Source organism: Ylistrum balloti, unplaced genomic scaffold, assembly GCF_031769215.1.
Source record: "Ylistrum balloti isolate Yb309-2 unplaced genomic scaffold, AGI_CSIRO_Ybal_v1 Utg369788, whole genome shotgun sequence".
NCBI lineage: Eukaryota > Metazoa > Mollusca > Bivalvia > Pectinida > Pectinidae > Ylistrum > Ylistrum balloti.
Window position 1 is genome coordinate 499,853 of NW_026781973.1, and position 27,113 is coordinate 526,965.

At 39.3% G+C, this 27,113-nt stretch overlaps 1 protein-coding gene across 1 annotated transcript in view; it reads right to left on the reverse strand.

Moving 5' to 3' along the window:
* Nucleotides 1-236: 236 nt before the first annotated feature.
* LOC132544260 (uncharacterized) overlaps nt 237-27,113 on the reverse strand; it is a 30,125-nt gene continuing 3,248 nt past the window's right edge. The window contains exons 2-5 of the mRNA XM_060207832.1: nt 10,605-10,724; nt 3,209-3,290; nt 1,603-1,763; nt 237-521 (exon numbers count right to left, since the gene is read on the reverse strand). Of these exons, the coding sequence (XP_060063815.1) occupies nt 337-521; nt 1,603-1,763; nt 3,209-3,290; nt 10,605-10,724 (548 nt within the window). The 3' untranslated portion in view covers nt 237-336. The remainder of the gene's footprint in view (nt 522-1,602; nt 1,764-3,208; nt 3,291-10,604; nt 10,725-27,113) is intronic.

The following is a 27,113-nucleotide window of genomic DNA, read 5'->3' on the forward strand; positions in this document are numbered from 1 at the left end:
ATATATACCAATATAAAACGTATTTCATATGTATTGTATTTAATGAATTGAGATTGTATGAATAAACATACTGACTGTCTGTAATTCTGGAAGTTGAGTAGAACTTATATATCAGCGATACCTGTAGTGAACATGAATCTGTCTGACACCAGTTTTGCGTAAAGCTGCAGTTCTTGTAACACTCTCAACTTTATTTCCAATCAGAAGTTAGATTATAAACCTTTATAGACCCTGTTATTACTTTAACACGATTAAATATTAATTGTTCATATATATTTTTATACCATATCAAGCATAAACGGTCGTCTTATAACTCCCACCGTTCACCAAATAGATCTAACTCGGCGGAACGCGAGGTGTCTCCTTGTTGCCCTCGAATCCAAAGTTCACGTTGCCGTCCGAAGTCACCTGGGTATACGATGGCGGAGGGGCGTAATGCCCTTGATTAACTTGTGGTTGTTGTGGGCCATTTTCGGGGGCAGTGGGATAGTAGGCAACTGTGGCATTGGTCTGGATGGTACCTGATGGTGGATCATTAACATATATCGTCAAAGCATGTAGTCACTATTATTGATATACATAGTGTTCAAAAACTCTTATATACAATACAATGACAGTAACTAAGATCACACCAGCACATCTAGTTACATCACATTTGACAACAACTTTCAGTTTATTATATCTTCTTCTACTTTCGAATTTATGTTAAATATATATATTAATCTTTGAAAGATATTTATCGCAGGAAGCAGCGATGAGCGTTTCACAGTATTGTGTAGAGAAATCTGATGTGGTAAAAACCAGTTAACTGCATATGATGCGAACATTTGTTCACGGTTCTATAATCCTTTTGTACAATCATCAGAGGCGGAATGAACCTGAGGCGAATTTGTGTAAAATGACACGAGGTGGAAAATAACCTGGAGAGGAAATATACCTGCATGCACATTCGTCTGTATTTACATAATAAAGTCTTTATCCTACAAGTCGCCATTGTTGTGTTGTTTGCAGAGTATTGCGAAGATAGAGCAGGGGGTGGGGTTCACTTCACTGATAGAGCAGGGGGTGGGGTTCACTTCACTGATAGAGCAGGGGGTGGGGTTCACTTCACTGATAGAGCAGGGGGTGGGGTTCACTTCACTGATAGAGCAGGGGGTGGGGTTCACTTCACTGATAGAGCAGGGGGTGGGGTTCACTTCACCGTGACCAGACATAGTTTTTGTTATTCATGTCTTTCTTTAATTGAATAAGGGCGATGAGAAAAAAAATGGCGGAAAAAGGTGAATTAGTAGGAAAATACTTTACCATGGTTGTATTAAGGGTACCAAAAATGAAGTTTTACTTACTGCCAGCTGGCGGTGTGACATTGTATTAAGGGTACCAAAAATGAAGTTTTACTTACTGCCAGCTGGCGGTGTGACATTGTATTAAGGGTACCAAAAATGAGGTTTTACTTACTGCCAGCTGGCGGTGTGACATTGTATTAAGGGTTCAATAACTAATGTTTTCACCATCTGGTGGCGGACTAAGTTGGACTGTATTAAGGATACAGTAAGTTGAGGTGGAGTTTTTTTCGGGTACAGTAAATGAGGTTTTACTTACTAACGGCGGGGTATGCGGGTTGTGTTCCAATGACCTGCCCAGCCTGTGATCTGTTCCGTCGCTGTCCACAACAGCATACACAACACAGAATGATACCGCCGACTAACAGGGCTACAGCAATCAGAGATCCAATCACTATACCTGCTATCACACCTGCGGATCTAATCACAAATCGTACACTTAAGTTGTTCATCCGACAAAAGTAAACTTTATTTGTATCATTTTACTACAGACATATATATGTCTATGGTTGTACTCGTGTAACACTGTGGGATATCGTGATATCAATACCATGTAGGTATTTTTCTATTTAGTAAAACTAACCAGAGTCTATGCGGTGTAGTAATATCTGATGTAGATATTTACATACTTACAGAGTATATATCTGATGTAGATATTTACATACTTACAGAGTGTATATCTGATGTAGATATTTACATACTTACAGAGTATATATCTGATGTAGATATTTACATACTTACAGAGTATATATCTGATGTAGATATTTACATACTTACAGAGTATATATCTGATGTAGATATTTACATACTTACAGAGTATATATCTGATGTAGATATTTACATACTTAAAGAGTATATATCTGATGTAGATATTTACATACTTAAAGAGTATATATCTGATGTAGATATTTACATACTTAAAGAGTATATATCTGATGTAGATATTTACATACTTAAAGAGTATATATCTGATGTAGATATTTACATACTTAAAGAGTATATATCTGATGTAGATATTTACATACTTAAAGAGTATATATCTGATGTAGATATTTACATACTTACAGAGTGTATATCTGATGTAGATATTTACATACTTAAAGAGTATATATCTGATGTAGTATATCTGATGTAGATATATATCTGATGTAGATATTTACATACTTACAGAGTATATATCTGATGTAGATATTTACATACTTACAGAGTATATATCTGATGTAGATATTTACATACTTACAGAGTATATATCTGATGTAGATATTTACATACTTACAGAGTATATATCTGATGTAGATATTTACATACTTACAGAGTGTATATCTAATGTAGATATTTACATACTTACAGAGTGTATATCTGATGTAGATATTTACATACTTACAGAGTATATATCTGATGTAGATATTTACATACTTACAGAGTAAATATCTGATGTAGATATTTACATACTTACAGAGCAAATATCTGATGTAGATATTTACATACTTACAGAGTATATGTAGTGTAGTAATATCTGATGTAGATATTTACATACTTACAGAGTGTATATCTGATGTAGATATTTACATACTTACAGAGTATATATCTGATGTAGATATTTACATACTTACAGAGTATATATCTGATGTAGATATTTACATACTTACAGAGTATATATCTGATGTAGATATTTACATACTTACAGAGTATATATCTGATGTAGATATTTACATACTTACAGAGTATATATCTGATGTAGATATTTACATACTTACAGAGTGTATATCTGATGTAGATATTTACATACTTACAGAGTAAATATCTGATGTAGATATTTACATACTTACAGAGTAAATATCTGATGTAGATATTTACATACTTACAGAGTATATGTAGTGTAGTCATAGTAGTAGTAATATCGATAAGATCTATAATAGGTAGTACGAATCCGTATTGCTTCAGCAACTGAAAGAAAATAAAACATTATACAGTAATAAAATTGATTTTAACTGGGATTGCCCCCAAAATTATCCAATATAAACAATATCCTTGTAACATATCATCTGTGTTCTACTGAGGTGGTCAACTGAGGGTGATTAAGACAATCATAAATGTCGAACTCTTGTCTTTGCGAGAACACAAACGAAATTAGACATTTGATTTCTATAGATCTTTTTCTGTACTAAGTGAAAAGAGTTCAGCTTAATATAGCTTATTCTCGCATTCTTGTTTTTCCTATTAAGGCCTCTAGTATTACTGACTTGTACAAGAAGGATGAGTTACATAGTGCAATTGTATTCACTAATTGGCACTACTTATTTGACTCTAAATTTATATCAAAAGATGTTTGTCACTTGTGTGTCTTCTTGAACAATACTTAGCACGTGTTCAGCTTGTATAGTGATCAAGCAAGTCTTCTCAAACAATATAGTTATCATTGACCAAATATCCTGTTTTGTTCTTCGTATGGGGATAAAACTATATCACCACATACACCAAATCACATTGATTTAAATGAGTCTGAAGAAATCTTGCTGAAGTATTTTCTACTTCTGATATTAAATTAGTAAGACGTTCCTGGAATGGTTTCTTTACTGGGCCATTGACCTTCTGTTTCTAGGTTTCCTTTACTGGGCCATTGATCTTGTGTTTCTAGGTTTCCTTTACTGGGCCATTAACCTTGTATTTTCTAGGTTTCCTTTACTGGGCCATTGACCTTCTGTTTCTAGGTTTCCTTTACTGGGCCATTGATCTTGTGTTTCTAGGTTTCCTTTACTGGGGGCTATTGACCTTTACTGGGCCATTGACCTTGTTTCTAGGTTTCCTTTACTGGGCCATTAACCTTGTATTTTCTAGGTTTCCTTTACTGGGCCATTGACCTTGTTTCTAGGTTTCCTTTACTGGGTCATTGACCTTGTGTTTCTAGGTTTCCTTTATTGGGCCATTAACCTTGTATTTTCTAGGTTTCCTTTACTGGGCCATTGACCTTGTTTCTAGGTTTCCTTTACTGGGCCATTGACCTTGTTTCTAGGTTTCCTTTACTGGGTCATTGATCTTGTTTCTAGGTTTCCTTTACTGGGCCATTGACCTTGTTTCTAGGTTTCCTTTACTGGGCCATTGACCTTGTTTCTAGGTTTCCTTTACTGGGCCATTGACCTTGTTTCTAGGTTTCCTTTACTGGGCCATTGACCTTCTGTTTCTAGGTTTCCTTTACTGGGCCATTGACCTTGTTTCTAGGTTTCCTTTACTGGGCCATTGACCTTGTTTCTAGGTTTCCTTTACTGGGCCATTGACCTTGTTTCTAGGTTTCCTTTACTGGGCCATTGACCTTGTTTCTAGGTTTCCTTTACTAGGTCATTGACCTTGTTTCTAGGTTTCCTTTACTGGGCCATTGACCTTGTGGTTCTAATCCTCCATTGTTTCCTGTTTCTAGGTTTTCTTCGTGTACAATCTTTATAGTATTTCTATCTTCATTAAAGCTTGGCCTGCTTGATGCTCGTTAGTTGTTTTGTTGGTTCCGTTGTTGTATACTTTGTTCTCATATTTAAGAACGTGACATTCCTTACTTGGACCAAGATGTCGTCAATGGAGCAGAAGACTTTTCGGGAACACATGGTGTCTTTCTCCTTGTAATTTTTCAGAAGTTACTGTGTAAATCTTTCTTTTGTTCATATTTTCCCCTAGTTTATATAATTAGAATTTGGATCATGAGTATGATGCCTAGTTGGTATTTTCTTGATTTTTAAAGCTCACTCCAGCATAACAAATGTATTGAATTACGGAAGTCATGAACATTTATACAGTAGTAAATTAAGGAAGTAATGCGGCAATTTTATCAGTATTAAAGTCAGGATTTTTTTTAAAAATCACGGTGTTTAAATAAGGAAGTAATGAAAAGTTTAAAGTGTACCCTGAGTGAAAACAGAAATGGGATTTTTTTTCTTATGGTCCAAAATTGAAGAGGTGGAAAACCGCATCGAAATCGTCCGACCGAATACCGAGAGAAAGACTCGCGCTGAATGGGACCTTATCAACTGTGACGTCAGAAGTTCAACGACTGGTAGCAGTCGCCAGGGAGGGGAAAGACAAGATCGACAACAGCTTTGCTATGCAACGTACTAGAATTTCAAAGTACCGTGGTACCACTTCGTTACAAAAATACAGAACTATATCAATTTCGAAAAATAATAACCTCAACGTTGATGTCTGCTGTTATTCTTATTAATGACAAGGTGTATAACAAAATATGTATATATCTTAATGACAAACTAACATAACTGTGTTTTCCTTATGTTAGGTCGCCAGCTAAGATATTTGATTTTATATACACTTCTTCTACATTACGGACTTAGATATTTCCGTTATTATAGTTTTTTCCAGAAATGAATTATGAGGTTCCATTTTGTCTCCATACACATACAATATACACAAGTTAGGATTTAGCATTGTGGTTTGATTAAATCTTAAAGGTAAAGAAAATTTAACCATTTCGGTTCACTATCTGAGACTACCTAGGTCTGAGATGTGTGGAAGGCAAACATCACTAAACACACCTGTGCCACGTGCTGTCTTATCAAGAAGGCCCGATATACCACACCTTTATACCTGTGTCAAGTAATGAGATATCAGGTAGGCTCATTGATATATTACTTATCTTTGTGAATCTTGAACGGACACACTATCTCGGAAACGGAACTAAGTACAACGTTCTCACTTTCTTTGTCTTTTATTGTATAATATACAGCAAAAGTATTTTGTATCTAAATTTAGAAAAATACCCAGGTTACACTGACAATTGGAACAGTGTAAAAAAGTCGTGGATATTACAGCAGTGTTCTGGTAAAGGGATTCACGGATTTTAAAAGACAGATTCATGAAGACTTGAACACTAATCAGGTATCATTCATGAAGACTTGAACACTAATCAGGTATCATTCATGAAGACTTGAACACTAATCAGGTATCATTCATGAAGACTTGAACACTAATCAGGTATCATTCATGAAGACTTGAACACCAAACATGTATAATTCATGAAGACTTGAACACTAATCAGGTATCATTCCGGAAGACTTGAACACTAATCAGGTATCATTCATGAAGACTTGAACACTAATCAGGTATCATTCATGAAGACTTGAACACCAAACATGTATAATTCATGAAGACTTGAACACTAATCAGGTATCATTCATGAAGACTTGAACACCAAACATGTATAATTCATGAAGACTTGAACACTAATCAGGTATCATTCATGAAGACTTGAACACTAATCAGGTATCATTCATGAAGACTTGAACACTAATCAGGTATCATTCATGAAGACTTGAACACTAATCAGGTATCATTCATGAAGACTTGAACACCAAACATGTATAATTCATGAAGACTTGAACACTAATCAGGTATCATTCATGAAGACTTGAACACTAATCAGGTATCATTCATGAAGACTTGAACACTAATCAGGTATCATTCATGAAGACTTGAACACCAAACATGTATAATTCATGAAGACTTGAACACTAATCAGGTATCATTCATGAAGACTTGAACACCAAACATGTATAATTCATGAAGACTTGAACACTAATCAGGTATCATTCATGAAGACTTGAACACTAATCAGGTATCATTCATGAAGACTTGAACACTAATCAGGTATCATTCATGAAGACTTGAACACTAATCAGGTATCATTCATGAAGACTTGAACACTAATCAGGTATCATTCATGAAGACTTGAACACTAATCAGGTATCATTCATGAAGACTTGAACACTAATCAGGTATCATTCCGGAAGACTTGAACACTAATCAGGTATCATTCATGAAGACTTGAACACCAAACATGTATAATTCATGAAGACTTGAACACTAATCAGGTATCATTCATGAAGACTTGAACACCAAACATGTATAATTCATGAAGACTTGAACACTAATCAGGTATCATTCCGGAAGACTTGAACACTAATCAGGTATCATTCATGAAGACTTGAACACTAATCAGGTATCATTCATGAAGACTTGAACACCAAACATGTATAATTCATGAAGACTTGAACACTAATCAGGTATCATTCATGAAGACTTGAACACTAATCAGGTATCATTCATGAAGACTTGAACACTAATCAGGTATCATTCATGAAGACTTGAACACTAATCAGGTATCATTCATGAAGACTTGAACACCAAACATGTATAATTCATGAAGACTTGAACACTAATCAGGTATCATTCATGAAGACTTGAACACCAAACATGTATAATTCATGAAGACTTGAACACTAATCAGGTATCATTCCGGAAGACTTGAACACTAATCAGGTATCATTCATGAAGACTTGAACACTAATCAGGTATCATTCCGGAAGACTTGAACACTAATCAGGTATCATTCATGAAGACTTGAACACTAATCAGGTATCATTCATGAAGACTTGAACACCAAACATGTATAATTCATGAAGACTTGAACACTAATCAGGTATCATTCATGAAGACTTGAACACTAATCAGGTATCATTCATGAAGACTTGAACACTAATCAGGTATCATTCATGAAGACTTGAACACCAAACATGTATAATTCATGAAGACTTGAACACTAATCAGGTATCATTCATGAAGACTTGAACACCAAACATGTATAATTCATGAAGACTTGAACACTAATCAGGTATCATTCCGGAAGACTTGAACACTAATCAGGTATCATTCATGAAGACTTGAACACTAATCAGGTATCATTCCGGAAGACTTGAACACTAATCAGGTATCATTCATGAAGACTTGAACACTAATCAGGTATCATTCATGAAGACTTGAACACTAATCAGGTATCATTCATGAAGACTTGAACACCAAACATGTATAATTCATGAAGACTTGAACACTAATCAGGTATCATTCCGGAAGACTTGAACACTAATCAGGTATCATTCATGAAGACTTGAACACTAATCAGGTATCATTCATGAAGACTTGAACACTAATCAGGTATCATTCATGAAGACTTGAACACTAATCAGGTATCATTCATGAAGACTTGAACACTAATCAGGTATCATTCATGAAGACTTGAACACTAATCAGGTATCATTCATGAAGACTTGAACACTAATCAGGTATCATTCATGAAGACTTGAACACTAATCAGGTATCATTCATGAAGACTTGAACACTAATCAGGTATCATTCATGAAGACTTGAACACTAATCAGGTATCATTCATGAAGACTTGAACACTAATCAGGTATCATTCATGAAGACTTGAACACTAATCAGGTATCATTCCGGAAGACTTGAACACTAATCAGGTATCATTCATGAAGACTTGAACACCAAACATGTATAATTCATGAAGACTTGAACACTAATCAGGTATCATTCATGAAGACTTGAACACTAATCAGGTATCATTCATGAAGACTTGAACACTAATCAGGTATCATTCATGAAGACTTGAACACTAATCAGGTATCATTCATGAAGACTTGAACACTAATCAGGTATCATTCATGAAGACTTGAACACTAATCAGGTATCATTCATGAAGACTTGAACACTAATCAGGTATCATTCATGAAGACTTGAACACTAATCAGGTATCATTCATGAAGACTTGAACACTAATCAGGTATCATTCATGAAGACTTGAACACTAATCAGGTATCATTCATGAAGACTTGAACACTAATCAGGTATCATTCATGAAGACTTGAACACCAAACATGTATAATTCATGAAGACTTGAACACTAATCAGGTATCATTCATGAAGACTTGAACACTAATCAGGTATCATTCATGAAGACTTGAACACTAATCAGGTATCATTCCAGAAGACTTGAACACTAATCAGGTATCATTCATGAAGACTTGAACACTAATCAGGTATCATTCATGAAGACTTGAACACCAAACATGTATAATTCATGAAGACTTGAACACTAATCAGGTATCATTCATGAAGACTTGAACACTAATCAGGTATCATTCATGAAGACTTGAACACTAATCAGGTATCATTCCGGAAGACTTGAACACTAATCAGGTATCATTCCGGAAGACTTGAACACCAAACATGTATAATTCATGAAGACTTGAACACTAATCAGGTATCATTCCGGAAGACTTGAACACTAATCAGGTATCATTCCGGAAGACTTGAACACTAATCAGGTATCATTCATGAAGACTTGAACACTAATCAGGTATCATTCATGAAGACTTGAACACTAATCAGGTATCATTCATGAAGACTTGAACACCAAACATGTATAATTCATGAAGACTTGAACACTTATCAGGTATCATTCATGAAGACTTGAACACTAATCAGGTATCATTCATGAAGACTTGAACACTAATCAGGTATCATTCATGAAGACTTGAACACTAATCAGGTATCATTCATGAAGACTTGAACACTAATCAGGTATCATTCATGAAGACTTGAACACTAATCAGGTATCATTCATGAAGACTTGAACACTAATCAGGTATCATTCATGAAGACTTGAACACTAATCAGGTATCATTCATGAAGACTTGAACACTAATCAGGTATCATTCATGAAGACTTGAACACTAATCAGGTATCATTCATGAAGACTTGAACACTAATCAGGTATCATTCATGAAGACTTGAACACCAAACATGTATAATTCATGAAGACTTGAGGTGGTATGTGTGTATAGAATATACATTGTGGTGTGGTATGTGTGTATAGACTGTACATTGTGGGGTGGTATGTGTGTATAGACAATGCGTTATGAACTATGAATAAGCTTTTTGTTAACTGATATCAATTGTGGAATTTCAGTATGGCCAATTATCTGACCCGGTCGTCAGGAGCCTGGGTAACTAGGTATTATCAAGTCAGGGTGTTAAATCAAGTGTTTGTAACAACAGTGTGATATTCTAGCCAAAATAAAGTCTGATAGTATCAAAAGTGACATCTTATGACATCAAGACTGTCTGTCTGGAAATCCGAGTTCAGGTCTGTCAGTCCCGACGTCCCATTGTATGTAACTGTACTGATCAGTCACAAGAAATCTCCATGGTATTAATATCGTTTCTAAACATGATTTATATAATTTTACCAGAATAATTAGTGCTGTTACCTATACCTGATATAATAAACATAATATCGACACAAGTTCGTAATTTACACGAACCAGATTATTACGAAAATTGATAAAACAGGCCGAGGATTCCCGCCAGGCCAAAAGAAAACCAGTTTTTGGATAAAGTAGTCGGACTTACCTGAACCTAGACACGACACCAAGATAAACAGAATTGAAACAATTGTGTTAAGAACATCCATTTTTCCCTGAATACTGTAAAGTACCACCACAATAGTCCAAACGTATTCCTCAAGTTCAACTGTAATGAAATGTTCGCTGACACAGGTAAGTCTTATGTATTTCTCAATATCCCTACCTGTGACGGACTTCTGATAACGCCGTTGTAGGGTGATAACAGTGTTTATTATACCCGGATGTGAAACACTGATCTGATTTGCCCGAAATGTCTTTATGAGTTAAATTTCTGGTTTTGCCCCTTTTTTGTTTAGTATTATCAATTATTATTATTTTTTGTAACTTATCCTTTTATTCAGTACACTGTACAGTAGATACACGAATAATAATAAACATGCGCTTACAGACACACGCACGAGAACACACCTACATATGCAAACTGTGACACATTATACAGATATACACCCAGGTACACAACCATAAACAAACACACACACCCTCTCACCCATTTGTAGTACATATGTACATGCTTGCTGACAGACATATACATACACTTACATATATACAGGTATGTATACACACAAACAATACATACACACACTCATTTACATTCTGACACATGTATTAACATACTTATTTGTACACAAACATATGTATACTACATACATTGTATGTACACGCGTGCAAACTTTACATACATCATAAATATATGGAAGCACATGTAAAACATACATGTGAACAAACATACATGTAAGTATCTACACCCATTTCTCAGTAAACACACAATGCGTCATGAAGGACATTGTACCTTTCCATTTTTGTAAGAATTAAAGAAACAAAGATTAGAAAAAGAGAAAGAAACGTCAGGAAAGAAAGAAGACTAAAGAGGAAAGGGAAAGAAAAGAAAAAAAGAAAAAGGGTTGGGTGAGATGATAAAACAAGAAGTTTGTGTATGAAAATATCAATTGAAAAAAAAGAGAGAGTCTATATCATCAAATACTGTATTCCACTTTTTGGTACCTGATGAAGTCAGGTCAGATATGATCAAAGTGTCATAGAACCTTTTAGAACCTTTTTTTATCTCTAAGGAGAAGCTAGAAGTTAATAGGGATGTAGGGCTACGCTAAGTTTAGCTCACGTATATTATTAGAAGAAATGAATTTCTTTAGCAGCCAAATAAGGCCCTGATATTCTAAAAAGTTTGTATTGACATTAACTTTATGAATAAATTCAGTAAATGTATATAACGAACCAGTGTTGTCATCTTTAATTAAATTATTTATTACAACAATGTTTTTCTCATCAAATTCATTATAAAATAGTTCTTCCCCTATCTTAATGTTACTGTTGTACCGAATAGGTACTCTCAGTATATGCTCATGAAAAACTTGTCATAGTACTTGGTATTGAAAACATACCAGGATTTAAGGACGTCCCTCCAAAAACTATTTTCACATTTCTGACTACACATATCAATGTATTCACTACCACAATTTGCTAGAAGATCTGAATTTATATATTTTTTTAATATAAATTTCAATTTTTCATTATTGTGGAAAAGTATTCGGATCCAAGTAAGTTTTAGTGAGTGTATAAAGGCTGTCAGATTAACCATTTTCAACCACCCGTTTGCATAATTTTGAATAATTATCTCCCTTTTGACTTTTTCTGGTCTACCATTCCATAAGTAATCATAAAGTATGGAATCAAGTCTCTTAAGATATGTGTTGTCAGGATTGGGTAGAGAAATCAATAGGTGATTAAACTGAGAAACAAGTAATCACTTGATCATGTTTTTTTCCTATAGGAATTAGTGACCTTCTGCTCCATGATTTTATAAATGATTTCAGTTCGATTAATATTTTGACAAAATTCAGTTTTAGTATTTCATGTAGGCTCATACTGAACTCTGGTAGAAAAAATCCCCACTGTATTTTTTGGAGCCAATCCATATAACTCGAGTTTTATCAGTATTTATCTTTAACCCAGATATATTGGAAAATCCATTTAGGTCTTCTATAGCAGCTTTTCAGGATTTTTCAGATTCGTCAGGTACTAGTGAAGTATCATCAGCATACTGTGATAGCAGAATAGAACAAGATTCAATATCAATATCTTTGATATTTCTATTACGGCTTGAACTTCTGCACAAAGAATGAAGAGATATTGAGCAATCGGATACCCCTGTCTGCAGCCCCTCTTTATACTAAAGAAAGAACATAGATTTCCCCCACTAATTTACAGCCAATTAATGATATTTTACCAAAACCAAAAAGTAATAAAACTTTTTCAATAAATAGTTAAGAAACTGAATCGAACGCTTTCTCAAAAAGTTAACAGCAACATACCTGGTCTATCATTTCCCCCAGCAAAATGCATAATATCATAAATCAATCTAGCGACCAGAAAGAAAACTTGTTCGATCTTCGTTTATTAACTTATCAAGAACAGTGTTTAAACTATAAACCATAGTACCAAACGCTATTTTTATGCACCACATTCAACAAAGCTATATGTCTCCAGTTTTTTTTATAAAGAACCTAGGTTTATCAGCCCTAGGTATACATGTATTTATCCCACGTCTCTGTGTTATAGATCACGTTTGATCACGTTCTGTGTGTTAGGCCTCCGAATATCTGAAATATTTTATGGACGTTCCGACTGTTAGCCCTATGAAATGTTTTATGGACGTTCCGACTGCTAGACCTATGAAATGTTTGATCGACGTTCTGACTGTTAGACCTGTGAAATGTTTTATGGACGTTCCGACTGCTAGACCTATGAAATGTTTGATAGACGTTCCGACTGTTAGACCTGTGAAATGTTTGGTCGACGTTCCGACTGTTAGACCTGTGAAATGTTTGGTCGACGTTCCGACTGTTAGACCTATGAAATGTTTGATAGACGTTCCAACTGTTAGACCTGTGAAATGTTTGGTCGACGTTCCGACTGTTAGACCTGTGAAATGTTTGATAGACGTTCCGACTGTTAGACCTGTGAAATGTTTGATAGACGTTCCGACTGTTAGACCTGTGAAATGTTTGGTCGACGTTCCGACTGTTAGACCTGTGAAATGTTTGATAGACGTTCCGACTGTTAGACCTGTGAAATGTTTGGTCGACGTTCCGACTGTTAGACCTGTGAAATGTTTTATGGACGTTCCGACTGTTAGACCTGTGAAATGTTTGATAGACGTTCCGACTGTTAGACCTGTGAAATGTTTGGTCGACGTTCCGACTGTTAGACCTGTGAAATGTTTGATAGACGTTCCGACTGTTAGACCTGTGAAATGTTTGATAGACGTTCCGACTGTTAGACCTGTGAAATGTTTTATGGACGTTCCGACTGCTAGACCTATGAAATGTTTGATAGACGTTCCGACTGTTAGACCTGTGAAATGTTTGATAGATGTTCCGACTGCTAGACCTATGAAATGTTTGATCGACGTTCTGACTGTTAGACCTGTGAAATGTTTGGTCGACGTTCCGACTGTTAGACCTGTGAAATGTTTGATCGACGTTCCGACTGTTAGACCTGTGAAATGTTTGGTCGACGTTCCGACTGTTAGCCCTGTGAAATGTTTGATAGACGTTCCGACTGTTAGACCTGTGAAATGTTTGATAGACGTTCCGACTGTTAGACCTGTGAAATGTTTGGTCGACGTTCTGACTGTTAGACCTGTGAAATGTTTGATAGACGTTCCGACTGTTAGACCTGTGAAATGTTTGGTCGACGTTCCGACTGTTAGACCTGTGAAATGTTTGGTCGACGTTCCGACTGTTAGACCTGTGAAATGTTTGGTCGACGTTCCGACTGTTAGACCTGTGAAATGTTTGATAGACGTTCCGACTGTTAGACCTGTGAAATGTTTGATAGACGTTCCGACTGTTAGACCTGTGAAATGTTTGATAGACGTTCCGACTGTTAGACCTGTGAAATGTTTGATAGACGTTCCGACTGTTAGACCTGTGAAATGTTTGATAGACGTTCCGACTGTTAGACCTGTGAAATGTTTGATAGACGTTCCGACTGTTAGACCTGTGAAATGTTTGGTCGACGTTCTGACTGTTAGACCTGTGAAATGTTTGATAGACGTTCCGACTGTTAGACCTGTGAAATGTTTGGTCGACGTTCCGACTGTTAGACCTGTGAAATGTTTGATCGACGTTCCGACTGTTAGACCTGTGAAATGTTTGATAGACGTTCCGACTGTTAGACCTGTGAAATGTTTGATAGACGTTCCGACCGTTAGACCTGTGAAATGTTTGGTCGACGTTCCGACTGTTAGACCTATGAAATCTTTGATCGACGTTCCGAGTTTTACTGAGTCATGTATGTACTGAGTGTTAGGACTGTCGATGTAAACCAGGTCAGATATATATATATATATATATATATATATATACGTGGATTACGCCAATGGTCTGCCTTTGACCTGGGAATTTGTCAACCTGTTGGCTTCTTTTGGTTGTTTTTCGCAAGCTACATTCATACCCCAAAGACGATATCACCAAATCCTCACTTCGGATATACCTCGGAACCAAAAGAGAACAACCAGCTCCCGTTTTACAACACATGTATCCATATACATGACAGTAATCTACACGCTATCTGAACTTCGGTTATAATCATCTTGTTGAACACTCAGGGAAAATGTATGATCAGACTGAATTTTGAACCAGCGTACCACCACCTAAAATGAAAGCAAGAATGCCAAGGACCAGTATCGCCCACCCTCTCTGTAGGTCATGAACAGTTTTCGTGTCTGCGCCTGTAGTTGTTCTTTTGTTTAAAGAAATATTACTCTTCCTTCCAGCAGGTTCCGAGTGATATTCACACATTGTCAGACTTTGATACATTTCAAGTGGGGCAAGGTAATACATTTGAAAGGCCTCATTCAAAACTTCCCAAATATCGGGACCTTGGGCATTTTGGTTATTGAGAGAAAACAATTAAACGTTGACCGTAATGACCTTGAAGGTCGATTAAGGTCGTCAATATGAAAAACTTGAAATACCTTCGTATCATCAAGTCATCTTCTAAACATCATGCCTGGCCTTTTGGTTATTCAGAAGTCGATCGAGGATTTTAACACTTTAGGCAATGGTGAAACCCTTGTAACGTTCGAACATAGTCTAATATCACTGGTATGAACAAACAATTCTTTCAACCTACTGTCCCAATATTTTGCCTTTAGTTCTATTGGACCACGGAAGATGCTTCAAGGGTTAATTTGACACCAGTGGGGTGGGATAAGGCCGACACAGCAGCAGCTGTAATGTCTTTAAGATGGTGAGCTAACAATAATCAGAGATCAGAAACGAGTATAGACCAATAATACTGTCACCGGTTTGTTTATAAGGCACGTGAGAAACGTGGCAGAATGAGCAATGTGAAGGTCAAGACTCCCGTCTTGTAGACCTATGATGCAATTGACCAGATTCACAGGTAGGTGAAAGGACCACAAGCCACACGGATTTGAGAACATCACACAACGTCAGTGACCCCCGTATGTTTTATAGGATATTCGGTCCTGTCATATAAAGTCTTTTCAAAACGGGTAGCAAGACATTAGCAAGTCTTCTGTTTCACGTGTTAAGGATGTCTTTGTTTATAGAATACACACCCGACAAAATCAACAGCTTACCTCAGCCTACAACGCGATCAACAGGGGCAGTTTTGGTTTTCCTATTGTGAAATATATGCATTCCGAACTAGTAACAACAGTACCTTCCAAATATCTGATGTTAAGTTGCCGCAATTGATTCCATATCAACATTCAAAAGCTGTCTTGACCGAAATCACGATTTAAATCAACTAAAAACTGGATTTTTTGACAGATACATACGATAAAATCTATGAGGTTGTATTACATCCACCATGAAAAAAGGTAACAGGCCGGCTGGAATCATAGTGATTTCTGAAAGGTTGTGCCCTGACAGAACCGGCTGGAATCATAGTGATTTCTGAAAGGGAGTTTCTGAAAGGTAGTGCCCTGAAAGAACCGGTTGGAATCATAGTGATTTCTGAAAGGCAGTGCCCTGACAGAACCGGCTAGAAACATAGTGATTTCTGAAAGGTAGTGCCCTACCAGAACCGGCTGGAATCACAGTGATTTCTGAAAGGGAGTTTCTGAAAGGTAGTGCCCTGACAGAACCGGCTGGAATCACAGTGATTTCTGAAAGGGAGTTTCTGAAAGGTAATGCCCTACCAGAACCGGCTGGAATCATAGTCATTACTGAAAGGTAGTGCCCTAACAGAACCTGCTGGAATCATAGTGATTTCTGAAAGGTAGAGCCCTGACAGAACCGTCTGGAATAATAGTCATTTCTAAAAGGTAGTGCCATAACAGGGCCGGCTGGAATCATAGTGATTTCTGAAAGGTAGTGCCCTAACAGAACCGGCTGGATCATAGTCATTTCTGAAAGGGAGTGCTCTGACAGAACCGGCTGGAATCATAGTGATTTCTGAAAGGTTGTGCCCTGACAGAATTAACTGGAATCATAGTCATTTCTAAAAGGTAGTGCCATAACAGGGCCGGCTGGAATCATAGTGATTTCTGAAAGGTAGTGCCCTAACAGAACCGGCTGGATCATAGTCATTTCTGAAAGGGAGTGCCCTGACAGAAGCGTCTGCAATAATAGTCATTTCTGAAAGGTAGTACCCTAACTGAACCGGCTGGAATCATAGTGATTTCTGAAAGGTTGTGCCCTGACTGAACCAACTGGAATCATAGTCATTTCAAAAAGGTAATTTCTGATAGGTAGTGCCCTAACAGAACCGGCTGGAATCATAGTGATTTCTGAAAGGTAGTGCCCTGACAGAACCGTCTTGTATAATAGTCATTTCTGAAAGGTAGTGCAATAACAGGACCCGCCGGAATCATAGTGATTTCTGAAAGGTAGTACCCTAACTGAACCGGCTGGAATCATAGTGATTTCTGAAAGGTTGTGCCCTGACAGAACCAGCTGGAATCATAGTCATTTCAAAAAGGTAGTTTCTGAAAGGTAGTGCCCTGACAGAACCGGCTGGAATAATAGTGATTTCTGAAAGGTAGTGCCATAACAGGACCGGCTGGAATCATAGTGATTTCTGAAAGGTTGTGCCCTGACAGAACCAGCTGGAATCATAGTCATTTCAAAAAGGTAGTTTCTGAAAGGTAGTGCGATAACAGGACCGGCTGGAATCATAGTGATTTCTGAAAGGTAGTGCCCTGACAGAACCGGCTGGAATCATAGTGATTTCTGAAAGGTAGTTTCTGAAAGGTAGAGCCCTGACAGAACCGGCTGGAATCATAGTTATTTCTGAAAGGTTGTGCCTTGACAGAACCGGCTGGAATCATGGTGATTTCTGAATGGTAGTGCCTTGACAGAACCGGCAGGAATCATAGTCATTTCTGTAAGGTAGTGCCATAACAGGAGCGGCTGGAATCATGGTGATTTCTGAAAGGTAGTGCCATAACAGAACCGGCTGCAATCATAGTCAATTCTGTAAGGTAGTGCCATAACAGGAGCCGCTGGAATCATAGTCATTTCTGAAAGGTTGTGCCCTGACAGAACCAGCTGGAATCATAGTCATTTCAAAAATGTAGTGCCCTGACAGAACCGGCTGGAATCATAGTCATTTCTGAAAGGTAGTGCCATGGCAGAGCCAGCTGGAATCATAGTGATTTCAAAAAGGTAGTTTCTGAAAGGTAGAGCCCTGACAGAACCGGCTGGAATGATAGTGATTTCTGAAAGGTTGTGCCCTGACAGAACCAGCTGGAATCATAGTCATTTCAAAAAGGTAGTTTCTGAAAGGTAGTGCGATAACAGGACCGGCTGGAATCATAGTGATTTCTGAAAGGTAGTGCCCTGACAAAACCGGCTGGAATCATAGTGATTTCTGAAAGGTAGTGTCCTGACAGAACCGGCTGGAATCATAGTGATTTCTGAAAGGTAGTTTCTGAAAGGTAGTGCCCTAACAGAACCGGCTGGAATCATAGTGATTTCTGAAAAAGGTGCCCTGACAAAAGTGATTTCTGAAAGGTAGTGCCCTACCAGAACCGGCTGGAATCATAGTCATTACTGAAAGGTAGTGCCCTAACAGAACCTGCTGGAATTATAGTGATTTCTGAAAGGTAGAGCCCTGACAGAACCGTCTGGAATAATAGTCATTTCTGAAAGGAAGTGCGATAACAGGACCGGCTGGAATCATAGTGATTTCTGAAAGGTAATGCCCTGACAGAACCAGCTGGAATCATAGTAATTTCTGACAAAGGTAGTGCCCTGGAACCGGCTGGAATCATAGTCATTTCTGAAAGGTAGTGCCATAACAGAACCGGCTGGAATTATAGTCATTTCTGTAAGGTAGTGCCATAACAGGAGCGGCTGGAATCATAGTCATTTCTGTAAGGTAGTGCCATAACAGGAGCGGCTGGAATCATAGTCATTTCTGAAAGGTAGTGCCATAACAGAACCGGCTGGAATCATAGTGATTTCTGAAAGGTAATGCCCTGACAGAACCAGCTGGAATCATAGTCATTTCTGAAAGGTAGTGCCCTGACAGAACCGGCTGGAATCATAGTGATTTCTGAAAGGTAGTGCCCTGACAGAACCAGCTGGAATCATAGTCATTTCAAAAAGGTAGTTTCTGAAAGGTAGTGCCCTGACAGAACCGGCTGGAATAATAGTGATTTCTGAAAGGTAGTGCCATAACAGGACCGGCTGGAATCATAGTGATTTCTGAAAGGTTGTGCCCTGACAGAACCAGCTGGAATCATAGTCATTTCAAAAAGGTAGTTTCTGAAAGGTAGTGCGATAACAGGACCGGCTGGAATCATAGTGATTTCTGAAAGGTAGTTTCTGAAAGGGAGTGCCCTGACAGAACCGGCTGGAATCATAGTGATTTCTGAAAGGTAGTTTCTGAAAGGTAGTGCCCTGACAGAACCGGCTGGAATCATAGTTATTTCTGAAAGGTTGTGCCTTGACAGAACCGGCTGGAATCATGGTGATTTCTTAATGGTAGTGCCTTGACAGAACCGGCTGGAATCATAGTCATTTCTGTAAGGTAGTGCCATAACAGGAGCGGCTGGAATTATAGTGATTTCTGAAAGGTAGTGCCATAACAGAACCGGCTGGAATTATAGTCATTTCTGTAAGGTAGTGCCATAACAGGAGCGGCTGGAATCATAGTCATTTCTGAAAGGTAGTGCCATAACAGGACAGAACCGGCTGGAATCATAGTCATTTCTGAAAGGTAGTGCCATGACAGAACCGGCTGGAATCATAGATTTCAAAAAGGTATTTCTGAAAGGTAGTGCCCTGACAGAACCGGCTGGAATAATAGTGATTTCTGAAAGGTAGTGCCATAACAGGACCGGCTGGAATCATAGTGATTTCTGAAAGGTTGTGCCCTGACAGAACCAGCTGGAATCATAGTCATTTCAAAAAGGTAGTTTCTGAAAGGTAGTGCCCTGACAGAACCGGCTGGAATAATAGTGATTTCTGAAAGGTAGTGTCCTGACAGAACCGGCTGGAATCATAGTGATTTCTGAAAGGTAGTGCCCCGTTAGAACCGTCTGGAATAATAGTGATTTCTGAAAGGTAGTGGCCTAACAGAACCTGCTGGAATCAGTCATTTGTGAAAGGTAGTGCCCTAACAGAACTGGCTGGAATGATAGTGATATCTGAAAGGTAGTGCCCTAACAAAGGTCATAGATTTCTGAAAGGTAGTGCCCTAACAGAACCGGCTGGAATCATAGTGATTTCTGAAAGGTAGTCTAACAGAACCGGCTGGAATCATAGATTTCTGAAAGGTAGTGCCCTAACAGAACCGGCTGGAATCATAGTGATTTCTGAAAGGTAGTAACAGAACGCTGGAATCATAGTCATTTCTGAAAGGTAGTGCCATAACAGGAGCAGCTGGAATCATAATGATTTCTGAAAGGTAGAGCCCTGACAGAACCAGCTGGAATCATAGTCATTTCAAAAATGTAGTGCCCTGACAGAACCGGCTGGAATCATAGTCATTTCTGAAAGGTAGAGCCCTGACAGAACCAGCTGGAATCATAGTGATTTCAAAAAGGTAGTTTCTGAAAGGTAGTGCCCTGACAGAACCGGCTGGGATAGTCATTTCTGAAAGGTAGTGCCCTGACAGAACCGGCTGGAATCATAGTGATTTCTGAAAAGCTTCTGGTAGTGCCCTGACAGGACCGGCTGGAATCATAGTGATTTCTGAAAGGTAGTGCACTGACAGAACCGTCTGGAATAATAGTGATTTCTGAAAGGTAGTGCCCTGACAGAACCGGCTGGAATCATAGTCATGGAATCATAGTCATTAGGTCAAAAAGGTAGTGCCATAACAGAACCGGCTGGAATCATAGTGATTTCTGAAAGGTAGTGCCATAACAGAACCGGCTGGAATTATAGTCATTTCTGTAAGGTAGTGCCATAACAGGAGCGGCTGGAATCATAGTCATTTCTGAAAGGTAGTGCCATAACAGGGCCGGCTGGAATCATAGTGATTTCTGAAAGGTAGTACCCTAACAGAACCGGCTGGATCATAGTCATTTCTGAAAGGGAGTGCCCCGTTAGAACCGTCTGGAATAATAGTGATTTCTGAAAGGTAGTGCCCTAACAGAACCGGCTGGAATCATAGTGATTTCTGAAAGGTAGTGCCCTAACAGAACCGGCTGGATCATAGTCATTTCTGAAAGGGAGTGCTCTGACAGAACCGGCTGGAATCATAGTGATTTCAAAAAGGTAGTCATTTCTGAAAGGTAGTGCCCTAACAGAACCGGCTGGAATCATAGTGATTTCTGAAAGGTTGTGCCCTGACAGAACCAGCTGGAATCATAGTGATTTCAAAAAGGTAGTTTCTGAAAGGTAGTGCCCTGACAGAACCGGCTGGAATAATAGTGATTTCTGAAAGGTAGTGCCATAACAGGACCGGCTGGAATCATAGTGATTTCTGAAAGGTAGTGCCATAACAGGACCGGCTGGAATCATAGTCATTTCTGAAAGGTAGTGCCATAACAGCACCGGCTGGAATCATAGTGATTTCTGAAAGGTAGTGCCCTTACAGAAGTGGCTGGAATCATAGTGATTTATTAATCGTCTTTTCTGAAAGGTAGTGCCCTGACAGAACCGGCTGGAATCATAGTGATTTCTGAAAGGTAGTGCCCTAACAGAACCGGCTGGAATCATAGTAATTTCTGAAAGGTAGTGCCCTAACAGAACCGGCTGGAATCATAGTGATTTCTGAAAGGTAGTGCCCTGACAGAACCGGCTGGAATCATAGTCATTTCTGAAAGGTAGTGCCCTGACAGAACCGGCTGGAATCATAGTGATTTCTGAAAGGTAGTGCCTGACAGAACCAGCTGGAATCATAGTCATTTCAAAAAGGATTTCTGAAAGGTAGTGCCCTAACAGAACCGGCTGGAATCATAGTGATTTCTGAAAGATAGTGTCCTGACAGAACCGGCTGGAATCATAGTGATTTCTGAAAGGTAGTTTCTGAAAGGTAGAGCCCTGACAGAACCGGCTGGAATCATAGTGATTTCTGAAAGGTTGTGCCCTGACAGAACCAGCTGGAATCATAGTCATTTCAAAAAGGTAGTTTCTGAAAGGTAGTGCCCTGACAGAACCGGCTGGAATAATAGTGATTTCTGAAAGGTAGTGCCATAACAGGAGCGGTTGGAATCATAGTGATTTCTGAAAGGTTGTGCCCTGACAGAACCAGCTGGAATCATAGTCATTTCAAAAAGGTAGTTTCTGAAAGGTAGTGCCCTGACAGAACCGGCTGGAATAATAGTGATTTCTGAAAGGTAGTGCCATAACAGGACCGGCTGGAATCATAGTGATTTCTGAAAGGTTGTGCCCTGACAGAACCAGCTGGAATCATAGTCATTTCAAAAAGGTAGTTTCTGAAAGGTAGTGCGATAACAGGACCGGCTGGAATCATAGTGATTTCTGAAAGGTAGTGTCCTGACAGAACCGGCTGGAATCATAGTGATTTCTGAAAGGTAGTTTCTGAAAGGTAGAGCCCTGACAGAACCGGCTGGAATCATAGTTATTTCTGAAAGGTTGTGCCTTGACAGAACCGGCTGGAATCATGGTGATTTCTGAATGGTAGTGCCTTGACAGAACCGGCAGGAATCATAGTCAATTCTGTAAGGTAGTGCCATAACAGGAGCGGCTGGAATCATGGTGATTTCTGAAAGGTAGTGCCATAACAGAACCGGCTGCAATCATAGTCAATTCTGTAAGGTAGTGCCATAATAGGAGCCGCTGGAATCATAGTCATTTCTGAAAGGTTGTGCCCTGACAGAACCAGCTGGAATCATAGTCATTTCAAAAATGTAGTGCCCTGACAGAACCGGCTGGAATCATAGTCATTTCTGAAAGGTAGTGCCATGGCAGAGCCAGCTGGAATCATAGTGATTTCAAAAAGGTAGTTTCTGAAAGGTAGAGCCCTGACAGAACCGGCTGGAATCATAGTGATTTCTGAAAGGTAGTGCCCTGACAGAACCAGCTGGAATCATAGTCATTTCAAAAAGGTAGTTTCTGAAAGGTAGTGCGATAACAGGACCGGCTGGAATCATAGTGATTTCTGAAAGGTAGTGCCCTGACAAAACCGGCTGGAATCATAGTGATTTCTGAAAGGTAGTGTGCCCTAACAGGACCGGCTGGAATCATAGTGAATTCTGAAAGGTAGATACTGAAAGGTAGTGCCCTAACAGAACCGGCTGGAATCATAGTGAGTAGATTTCTGAAAGGTAGTGCCCTAACAGAACCGGCTGGAATCATAGTGATTTCTGAAAGGTAGTTTCTGAAAGGTAGTGCCCTGACAGAACCGGCTGGAATCATAGTGATTTCTGAAAGGTAAAGGTAGTGCCCTGACAGAACCGGCTGGAATCATAGTCATTTCTGAAAGGTAGTGCCATAACATGAGCAGCTGGAATCATAATGATTTCTGAAAGGTAGAGCCCTGACAGAACCAGCTGGAATCATAGTCCAGCTGGAATCATAGTGATTTCTGAAAGGTAGTGCCCTGAATCATAGTCATTTCTGAAAGGTAGTGCCCTGACAGAACCGGCTGGCATAGTCATTTCTGAAAGGTAGTGCCATAAAATGAGCAGCTGGAATCGTAGTGATTTCTGAAAGGTAGAGCCCTGACAGAACCGGCTGGAATCATAGTGATTTCTGAAAGGTAGTGCCCTGACAGAACCAGCTGGAATCATAGTCATTTCAAAAAGGTAGTTTCTGAAAGGTAGTGCGATAACAGGACCGGCTGGAATCATAGTGATTTCTGAAAGGTTGTGCCCTGACAGAACCAGCTGGAATCATAGTCATTTCAAAAAGGTAGTTTCTGAAAGGTAGTGCGATAACAGGACCGGCTGGAATCATAGTGATTTCTGAAAGGTAGTGCCCTGACAGAACCGGCTGGAATCATAGTGATATCTGAAAGGTAGTGCCATGACAGAACCGGCTGGAATAATAGTCATTTCTGAAAGGTAGTGCCATCACAGGACCGGCTGGAATCATAGTGATTTCTGAAAGGTAGTGCCCTAACAGAACCGGCTGGAATAGTCATTTCTGAAAGGTAGTGCCATAACAGAACCGGCTGGAATCATAGTGATTTCTGAAAGGTAGTGCCATGACAGAACCGGCTGGAATCATAGTGATTTCTGAAAGGTAGTGCCCTTACAGAACCGGCTGGAATCATAGTCATTTCTGACAGGTAGTGCCATAACAGGACCGGCTGGAATCATAGTCATTTCTGAAAGGTAGTGCCCTTACAGAACCGGCTGGAATCATAGTCATTTCTGAAAGGTAGTGCCATAACAGGACCGGCTGGAATCATAGTGATTTCTGAAAGGTAGTGCCATAACAGGACCGGCTGGAATCATAGTAATTTCTGAAAGGTAGTGCCCTGACAGAACCGGCTGGAATCATAGTCATTTCTGAAAGGTAGTGCCCTGACAGAACCAGCTGGAATCATAGTCATTTCAAAAAGGTAGTTTCTGAAAGGTAGTGCGATAACAGTACCGGCTGGAATCATAGTGATTTCTGAAAGGTAGTGCCCTGACAGAACCGGCTGGAATCATAGTGATTTCTGAAAGGTAGTGCCCTAACAGAACCGGCTGGAATCATAGTGATTTCTGAAAGGTCTAACAGGACCGGCTGGAATCATAGTCATTTCTGAAAGGTAGTGCCCTTACAGAACCGGCTGGAATCATAGTGATTTCTGAAAGGTAGTACCCTAACTGAACCGGCTGGAATCATAGTGATTTCTGAAAGGTTGTGCCCTGACAGAACCAGCTGGAATCATAGTCATTTCAAAAAGGTAGTGCCATAACAGAACCGGCTGGAATCATAGTCAAAAAGGTATTTCTGAAAGGTAGTGCCCTGACAGAACCGGCTGGAATCATAGTGATTTCAAAAAGGCATTTCTGAAAGGTAGTGCCATAACAGAACCGGCTGGAATCATAGTGATTTCTGAAAGTAGTGCCCTGACAGAACCGGCTGGAATCATAGTGATTTCTGAAATGTAGTGCCCTGACAGAACCAGCTGGAATCATAGTCATTTCAAAAAGGTAGTTTCTGAAAGGTAGTGCGATGCGATAACAGGACCGGCTGGAATCATAGTGATTCAAAGGTAGTTTCTGAAAGGTAGTGCCCTGACAGAACCGGCTGGAATAATAGTGATTTCTGAAAGGTAGTGTCCTGACAGAACCGGCTGGAATCATAGTGATTTCTGAAAGGTAGTTTCTGAAAGGTAGAGCCCTGACAGAACCGGCTGGAATCATAGTGATTTCTGAAAGGTAGAGCCCTGACAGAACCGGCTGGAATCATAGTGATTTCTGAAAGGTAGTGCCATGACAGAACCGGCTGGAATCATAGTCATTTCTGAAAGGTAGTGCCCTGACAGAACCGGCTGGAATCATAGTGATTTCAAAAAGGTAGTGCCCTGACAGAACCGGCTGGAATCATAGTGATTTCTGAAAGGTAGTGCCCTGACAGAACCGGCTGGAATCATAGTGATTTCTGAAATGTAGTGCCCTGACAGAACCAGCTGGAATCATAGTCATTTCAAAAAGGTAGTTTCTGAAAGGTAGTGCGATAACAGGACCGGCTGGAATCATAGTGATTTCTGAAAGGTTGTGCCCTGACAGAACCAGCTGGAATCATAGTCATTTCAAAAAGGTAGTTTCTGAAAGGTAGTGCGATAACAGGACCGGCTGGAATCATAGTGATTTCTGAAAGGTAGTGCCCTGACAGAACCGGCTGGAATCATAGTGATTTCTGAAAGGTAGTGCCCTAACAGGACCGGCTGGAATCATAGTGATTTCTGAAAGGTAGTTTCTGAAAGGTAGTGCCCTAACAGAACCGGCTGGAATCATAGTGATTTCTGAAAGGTAGTTTCTGAAAGGTAGTGCCCTAACAGAACCGGCTGGAATCATAGTGATTTCTGAAAGGTAGTTTCTGAAAGGTAGTGCCCTGACAGAACCTGCTGGAATCATAGTAATTTCTGTAAGGTAGTGCCATAACAGGAGCGGCTGGAATCATAGTCATTTCTGTAAGGTAGTGCCATAATTTCTGAAAGGTAGTGCCCTGACAGAACCGGCTGGAATAATAGTGATTTCTGAAAGGTAGTGTCCTGACAGAACCGGCTGGAATCATAGTGATTTCTGAAAGGTAGTGCCATAACAGGACCGGCCATAGTCATTTCTGAAAGGTAGTGCCCTAACAGAACCGGCTGGAATCATAGTCATTTCTGAAAGGAGTAGTGATATTTCTGAAAGGTAGTGCCCTAACAGAACCGGCTGGAATCATAGTAATTTCTGAAAGGTAGTGCCCTGACAGAACCGGCTGGAATCATAGTTATTTCTGAAAGGTTGTGCCTTGACAGAACCGGCTGGAATCATGGTGATTTCTGAATGGTAGTGCCTTGACAGAACCGGCTGGAATCATAGTCAATTCTGTAAGGTAGTGCCATAACAGGAGCGGCTGGAATCATGGTGATTTCTGAAAGGTAGTGCCATAACAGAACCGGCTGGAATCATAGTCAATTCTGTTTGGTAGTGCCATAAGAGGAGCCGCTGGAATCATAGTCATTTCTGAAAGGTTGTGCCCTGACAGAACCAGCTGGAATCATAGTCATTTCAAAAATGTAGTGCCCTGACAGAACCGGCTGGAATCATAGTCATTTCTGAAAGGTAGTGCCATGACAGAGCCAGCTGGAATCATAGTGATTTCAAAAAGGTAGTTTCTGAAAGCTAAAGCCCTGACAGAACCGGCTGGAATCATAGTGATTTCTGAAAGGTTGTGCCCTGACAGAACCAGCTGGAATCATAGTCATTTCAAAAAGGTAGTTTCTGAAAGGTAGTGCGATAACAGGACCGGCTGGAATCATAGTGATTTCTGAAAGGTAGTGCCCTGACAAAACCGGCTGGAATCATAGTGATTTCTGAAAGGTAGTTGGAATCATAGTGATTTCTTAAAGGTAGTTTCTGAAAGGTAGTGCCCTA